This window comes from Chinchilla lanigera, unplaced genomic scaffold (assembly GCF_000276665.1).
Source record: "Chinchilla lanigera isolate Chin_1 unplaced genomic scaffold, ChiLan1.0 scaffold00111, whole genome shotgun sequence".
NCBI classification, from domain to species: Eukaryota; Metazoa; Chordata; class Mammalia; order Rodentia; family Chinchillidae; genus Chinchilla; species Chinchilla lanigera.
The window spans coordinates 4279232-4287443 of NW_004955512.1; the positions used below are offsets into that span (position 1 = coordinate 4279232).

The 8212-nt window shown below is 37.7% G+C and overlaps 1 protein-coding gene across 2 annotated transcripts in view; it reads left to right on the forward strand.

Annotated features, from left to right (window-relative positions):
* The window catches only part of Trpm6 (transient receptor potential cation channel, subfamily M, member 6), a 144330-nt gene that overhangs the window by 100038 nt on the left and 36080 nt on the right, over positions 1 to 8212 (forward strand). For both annotated transcript variants that reach the window (XM_005408321.2, XM_013506547.1), the window contains exons 26-27: positions 3514 to 4640; positions 4819 to 4928. In XM_005408321.2, the coding sequence (XP_005408378.1) occupies positions 3514 to 4640; positions 4819 to 4928 (1237 nt within the window). The remainder of the gene's footprint in view (positions 1 to 3513; positions 4641 to 4818; positions 4929 to 8212) is intronic.

Consider the following 8212-nt stretch of genomic DNA (forward strand, 5'->3'; position numbering starts at 1 on the left):
ATGTTTATGATTGTTATCTCTTCCTCTTGCAATTTTCCCCTAGCAAGTATGTAGTGACCTTCTTTATCTCTTTTGATTGTTGTCTGTTTGAAGTTTACATTGTCCGTAAACATAATAGCTACTCCTGCTTATTTCTGGGTTCCTATTGCATGGAGAATTGTTTTCCACCCTTTAACTTTCACTCTATGGATTTCCTTTTGAGCAAAATGTGTTTCCTGTATACAACATATCATTGGATTTTGTTTCTTAATCCACTCTGCCAGTCTGTTTCTTTTGACTGGTGAATTGAGGCCATTTACATTTATGGTTATAACTGATATGTTGGCTTATCATTGTCATGTTATGTACTTGCTGTTGGTTTCCTACTTTTTCTACCTGTTTATTTGCTTGCTATGCTTGAGGGTTCCTTTCTATTGTTGTTCTTGAAATTGCAGACATTTTTTTTCTCTGTCTAGAATATCTTTTAGTACTCGTCATAAGGATGGTTTGGCACTCATGAAGTTCTTTAGTTGTTCTTTGTTGTGGAAATATTTTATTTCTCCACTGAATTTGAAGGATAGTTTTGTAGGATACATCAGTCTAGTTGGAAGCTGTTTTGTCTCAGGACCTGTAATATTTCACTCCAAGCTCTTCTTGAAGGGATGGTTTGTGTTGAGAAGTATGCCATTATTCTGATGGGCTTTCCTTTATTGGTGATCTGTTTCTTTACTCTAGCAGCTTTTGATATTGTGTTCTTTTGTTGGAGATCTGGGATCTTGATTATTATGTGTCTGGGTGTAGTTTTATTTTGGTTGTGGCTAGTTGGCTTTCTGTATGCCTCACTTACCTATATGTCAGATTGTTTCCATGCTTGGGAAACTTTCTGCTTTTATTTCTGCAAATATTTTTTTTATGTCATGTGTGTTACATCCTGCTGTTTCATTGACTCTATTAGTCTTACATTATTCCTCTTTGCCTCATATTGCAGCTGTTGAATTGATTTTTCCTGGTTCCTTGCTGATTTTAAGAGATCCTTTCTTTCATGATTGCTAGCTGCCATGCTGTCTTCAAGATCTGAAATTCTATCTTTGGTTTCATTCAAGCAGTTTTGCCAGCTTTTAATGGAAACTTTGATTTCCTAGATGTCTCTTTGAATCTAGTTCATGCATTCTAGTTCATTCCTATATTGTTCATGTAATGTTTTCATCCATTGCCTGTGTTCATCTATTTTTTTATCTATTTCTTCTCTAGATGTGCTGAGCAATTCTTTCATTATTATTGTCACTTCATTTTTTGCCTGAGAGATTATTTCTGATCTGATTTCTTCTATGGCCTGATGGAGTTTTTTCTTTACTTCCATTGTAATCATTTCAGCAATTTCAGGTGTGTGTTTACCAAGTTCTCCTATGTCAATGTCTCCTAGGCTTGTTCTGAGTGGGGTGGAGTTCTGAGATTGCGTTTTAGTTCTTTGTCTTGTCATGTTTGTTGCTGGAGGCAGAACACTCAGTCTCCCTCTTCCCTGGCAGCTCAGCAAAGGTTGCTAGTGTCCCTGATTTTCCTGGTGGCCAAGCTTACCCCTCAGTATGTGCTGAGATGCGCTGCTTAGTCTGGGGTCTTCTGGAAGATGGTGAAGTGTGCCTAGTTCTCCCAGGTCTCAGATGCAAGCTCTGATGTCACCCGATAGCAGATGGTCTGATCCAGTGTCCCCTTGCAGCTCAGGGCACGCATATGACCCAGAAGCAGGCTACACTGTTGGTGCAATCATGGATAAGTGGTCTTGTGTCCCCAGGCAGATCAGGGCACAGGCAGAACCCAGACAAGGATTGCAGGGTCAACAGTTTGTGGACCACCTGATTCCGTGTCTCCAGGCAGCTCAGGGCATGCACAGGAGCCAGACGTGGGCTGCAGTGGTGGTGATCATGGACTGCCTGTGTCTGTGACCTCCAGGTGGTCAGAGTGCAAGTCTGTTTTGCTTTGCTTTGTGCTGTTTGTGGGTGCTTACAGTGGAAAGACTTTGGTGTTAACTTGGAACTCTTTAGTTAGGTCTCCTATGTGGTTTCTCTTATATGAGAAATCCAAAATATAAATAAATTAAAGAGCAAAATAAAAGATAGATAATGGGAAACAGAGAGATGTATCTTTTGCATATGGGAAGGGCATTGTCTTAGTTACTTTCTGTCTTGCTTACTTTTCTCATTGCTCAGACAAAATACCTAACACCCAAAGGTAAAGGGGGAAAGGTATATTTAACTCACAGTTTGTGGAGGTTTCAATTCACAGTTACCTGGCTCCAAGGCAGGGTGGCATGGCACAAGGGCAACAGTTCATGGCAGTGGAAGACAGTAAAAGCAACAAGAGCAAAAGGGGAGGAGCATTTCTGTCCCTTATATCATGTGCATGCTATGCACCCTAGATGGGTGTAATATTCATACCCTGAATCAATCACAAACTCTAGATTTGGGCCCCTCTGAATAGCCCCCATTCCTGTGACTGCATGAGGCTTTGGGGGGAAATCCATACACAAACCATAACAGGCACCAAGAGATGATGCGGGGGGGATAGAGGGAAGGTGTTATAAAAATAATTAAGATGTGTTTCATATGTGTATCAAATTCCTGTGATGAGAGTATTCTATACTGGAAACATATATTTATAAAGGTAAAAATGAAAAAAAGATCCTATTTTCAAATAAAAGTCACATGTGGGGTTCAGACTTCAACATTTTATTTTAGTGATAGGGTGTGTTAGGGGCACCAAACAATACTCATCTTTAAAGAGATATTTATAGATAAGTATTAATCAGCATTTTCTTTTCTCTCACTCTCTCTGAATGAAATTATTACAATTACCCTGATGTATATGCAATTTACTTTTGTAATTCCATAAATGAAGACATATTGTGTTGCTTTTGTATGAATCAGTGTCTGGACATCATAGTCCTGGATTAAAATATAAATAATCTAAAAAAATTAATATTGGGTTTTTTTTGTGACTATGTCTCCTCGTACAGATTTTGTTTGGAACTTGAGAAGCCAGTTTGAACTACGGGGTTGGGTTTCTTTTTGTTGTTGTTCCCCCTATCATTTTGATTTCTTTCTCAGAGTATTTTTTCCCATGAAAATTGTACAACATTTGCTAATAGGACGTGCTCAGGTTTTTGTCATGTAAATGAACGAGCACATTAGTGAATAAAAATGGGATGATTGAACAAATAATTGAAGGGGGAACAAATAATTGAAGGGGGATTAGTAGCAGGCAGCTGCAAATGTGGGTCTGAAATATTAGAAGGAAATAAGGGGTAGCAATGCACATTTGTAATTTCCCCTCACTGGAGTCACAGTGGGAATATGAGAGTAGATGCAATCGTGTGGAAGAGAATATGTACTGTAGTGCAGAGAGAAGGTGGAAGACAGACTTTGGGAAGCAGTAAGACTTAGCAATCACCTAACCTTAGCAGCAGGGTAGAGAGAGAGCAAGAAAAACGGCCACTGGCTTAACGTGTTTATTGGTTTTTTTCTCCACCTTCACCATTAGGGTTGCAGAAATGTATTTCCAACTGAAAGAAATGAACGAAAAGGTATCTTTTATAAAGGATTCCCTACTGTCTTTGGACAGCCAGGTGGGACACCTGCAGGACCTCTCTGCCTTGACCGTGGATACTCTAAAGGTTCTTTCTGCAGTTGACACCTTGAAAGAGGATGAAGCACGCTTGGCCAACAGGAAACGTTCTGCTACTAGGAAAATTCCCCACAGCTGGAACAATGTCATTTGTACAGAGATCTTGGGCAGCACAGGGATCTCCAGAGAGACAAAATACCGATACTATAGCATGCCCCCTTCTTTGCTGCGGAGCCTGGCTAGAAGCCAGTTTCCTTCAAGAGTGCAGAGGGGAGCCCTTCTTGAGATTATGGACAATCAGAGAGAGCCCTCAAATATAAGAGCTGACTTGGAGGAGCAAGACACAGAAAAGAGTACAGTTGCTTCTGGGGTGTCTGCTAATCGGCACGCAAATTCAAAGTATGGCCAGTTTCTCTTGGTTCCTTCTGCTGAAGAAACTGCCTTGCCTCTGTCCAAAATATCTGTGGGAGCAGACACAGATGTCCTAGCAAATGAACAGATCCTGCAGAGCAGGGTCCCTTTTGATCTGACCAGGCAGTCTCCAGCTGCCTCAGGCCGGGCATCGGTGGCTGAACCCCGAAAGCAGCAGGAGCCAGTCGCTGAGATGCCAGACGAGCAAGACAAAGTAGAGCAGGGTGGGTCCACTCTGACTTGCACACCAACATCCGCAAAGGTGACTTCCCTTTCTTCCCAAGCAAGGAGCATGCGATCTGGAGATGGATATGTGAACTTGGCGTTTTCTGAAGGTGACGAAACTGGTGTGTTTAGCTTCAAGAACAAGTGGCAGACCTCCTTGCCTTCCTCTTGTAACAGTGACTGCACTCAGAGTGTGCAGTGTCCCATGGGGGTCCAAGGCAGATGTCTGTCTGACAGCTCAATAAGCTTGTCCCAGAGTAGTGACTGGTCAGAGATGGTGCGACCATGGCTGCAGCCCAGCAGATCCTTCTGGATCAACCCCCTCCACAGAGACAGACCCTTCACTAGGAGTTATGGTTTTAGATTCCACAAGAAGGAGAAACTGATGAAGATCAATAAGATTAAAGGTAAGGCAAACACATTTTAAAGATCCAGTTTTAAATCCTTTATTTTACTACAGTTAAAACAAACTTTGATTCTGGACTGCACTGTTATCATTCTTTCTATTCTCTTGACTCTTTGGGTGAAACGAAATCGGCCCCCCATACTGCCTTAAATTTTTCAAGTACACCATTTCTGTTACAGGTTGTTCAAGATCCTCAGAGGTAGGATCAGCATGGATCAAAGCAAAAATGCTCTCGCAGGATAGCAAACCATCAAAGAAAAAGAAGAAAACACAAGGACTACAGGTGCCAGTAAGTATACCGGCTTTTAGGTTTTGAACAAAGGAGGCAATGACCTTCTTATTTAGATTTCTCCTTATTAGAAAGTGTCACACAAAATGCGTTGTTCTGGAAGTAATGAAGATATAAATTTAAGAGCCTTCAGAGTGAATATACTGCAGTTTATTTGTCTGCTCACATGTTAAAAAGCATTTGGGTAATTCTCAGTTTTTGGCTATTCCAAAAAAAGCTGTTATGAACTGTATAAGTCTTTTTGTGCATGTGTGCTTTTGTTTTTCTTTGGCAAATACTTATAAGAGGGATATCAAAGTTATATTATGTTTGATTTTTAAAGCAACATCCAAATGATTTCCAAAGCAATTGCAACATTTCACAGGCCCACCTATAGTTTATGAGCATTTTCCATTGTCATTGTCACCAGTCTTTGTGAACCCTTTACTTTAGCCATATTGATGGTTGTTTGTTTAGTGGTTGCTTTAATTCTGTAGTGATTAAGGTACTGGGACTCTTTTTATGTGTTTATTTGCCACCTCTCTCTATATTTTTTGGTGACTTGTTCAAAGCTGTTGAAATCTTTTTCTCATTTTAAAAATTGGGTTGTTGTCTTATTATAAAGTTGTGAAAGCTTTCTTTTTTTTGTAAAAGCTTTCTACAAGTACATATTTTATATACAAGAACTTTGTTGAATATACATATATATTTGAATATATATATAACAAATATATATATATATATGTAAAATGTTTTGTTTTTGTTTTTTTGAGACAGGATCTTGCTATGTTTTGTTTTTTTGAGACAGGGTCTTGCTATGTAGTCCAGGTTACCTCAGACTCAATGTGTAGCCCAGGCTGGCTTCAAACTCATGGTGATCCTTCTGCTTCAGCATTCCAAGTGCTAGGATGACATGCATGACACCATGCTCAGCTGTATATTTTAGCAAATGTTTTCTATCCATTGGTGGCTTGGCTTTTCCTTTTCATAAATGTCTTTTGAAGCACCTACATTTTTTATTTTGATGAAGTCATAACTTTCTTCTATGGTTTAAGTATCATGGTAAAAATAAATTTTGCCAAATCCAAGATCACTAAGATTTTCTCTATATTTTCTTCTAGGAGATTTATAGTTTTTGCTCTTATATTTAGGTCTAGAACTGATTCTGAGATAATTTTTGTATTTGGTGATAAGTAAGGGTAAACCCTTTCCCTTCTTCCTTCCCTCTTTCCTTTTTTCTTTCCCTCTTCCTCCTTCTTTGTCCCCCAAATATGGGTATCACATTTCTCTCTTACTTTTGGTAAGAAGATTATCTTTTTCCTATTAAGTTGCCTTGATACCTATTGACTATATAGAGTCACAGTATGTATGACTATTTCTCTCTGTTTATGTTTATGTCAATATTATGCTGCTTTGAGTGCTGTAACTTTATAACAAGTTCTGAAATCATGCACTGAATTGTGCATTGAAGGTGCATTTTTAAAGAAGTTGTAGACCATTTTATGTTTTACGTTTTTAAAAAAACATATTGTTTTTTTTACAACTTTGCTAAACTCATTTGACAGGTCTTTGTATAGCTTCTCTAGAATTTTTTATGTAAATGTTCATTCATCTACCAATATAGTTTTATTTCTACATTTCCAATCTAGGTGTGTTTTGTTTCTTTTTTTTTAAAATCTGATTAAGCTGCTCAGAACATCTAGTACCATACTGAATAAAAGTGGTGAAAACAGATACCTTTTCCTTCTGCTCAAAAGGGGAAAGAATGTAGTCTTTAGTCATTAAACATGATGTTATCTGTAGGTTTTCATACAGATGCTTTTTATCATGCTGGAAATCTTTCTATTTTTAGTTTTCTGAGATTATTTTTAATCAGTGTTGACATTTGTCAAAAGTTTTTTCTGTAGCTACTTTGATAATCAGATGGCTTTTCTTTTTTACTATGAAAACTACTTTAATTAATTTTAGAATGTTAGCATTAATGGATAGAATAGTAAATCACTCTTGCTGGGGTGAACTCCACTTGGTTATGTATCTATTTTTATATATTTATTTATTTTGTTAAAATTTTGGGTAGGCTTTTTTCCATGTATGTTCTTGAGGGATATTGTCTTTATTTATTTATTTATTTATTTTTTATTATACTATCTTTGTCTGGTTTTGGTATCAGGAAGATTCTGGGTTTGTTGACAGGTTGAGAAGTGTGTCTTGCTTTCTGGGTGTTTGTAAAAAAACAAACAAACTGACATTTTAAGCCCTTAAGCATTCAGTAGAATTAACCAGTAAAATTAATTTTATGAGAAAGTTTTTAACTAGAAATTCAATTGCTGTGATGGATACAGGGCTGTTTAGGTTAACAAATTCTTGAATGAACTTTGTTTGCTTGCATTTCAGGGACTTTTCCCATTAAATTGCTGAGTTAATTGGCATAATGTTGTCTGTAGTATTCTCTTAGCATTATTTTATTTTTTTGGGGCTTATATTCACATCATTTGTTTCATTCTTTTTAAAACTGTGATTGGTACATTTTAGATATACATAATGATAACATTCATCATAAGGAATTTGTACCTGTTTATGATATATTTCACTTCTTTTTCCCATTCCTCTTCCCTCCCTTCAACCCCACTTCCTCATTTACAAAGCTTTATTTCCATTTTATCCTTCTTTTCTCATTATTTTCTTTTGCCATCCTTCCTTTCCCCCTCCTCTGTTCCCTTGACCATTTCAATATTTTCTTTCCACTTCCAATGTCTATTGTACATTTTGGTCCTTATTTACACGTTTGGTTTCTCACACCAAAGAAACAATGTGGTATTTAAGCATCTGTGTCCAATTTATATCACTTAAGAGGATAGTCTCAAAGTGCATCCATTTAGCTAGAAATGCCTCAAGCTTATCCTTCTTTATGGCAAAGTATTAGTCTACTATATAGAGAAATGCCATCTTCTTTATCGATTTATCATTTGATGGACATTTGGGCTATTTCTAAGATTTAGCTATTACAAACTGTGCCAGTATAAACATGGGTGGATGTATATTGCTGTGGTATGATGCTTTTAATTCTTTCAGGAAGATACCAAGAAGGGAAATAGCTGGGTCAAATGGGACTTCTAGTTTTAGTTTTTTGAGGAATATCCACACTGATTTCCATAGAGGTTGCACCAGTGTACGCTCCCACCAACAGTGGAGAAAGGTTTCTTTTTCCCCACAGCCCTTCCACCATTTGTTTTTTATTTTTATTTTTATTTTTATTTTATTTTTTTTGTTTTTCTCCAGTACCGGGAACCGAACTCACGACCTTG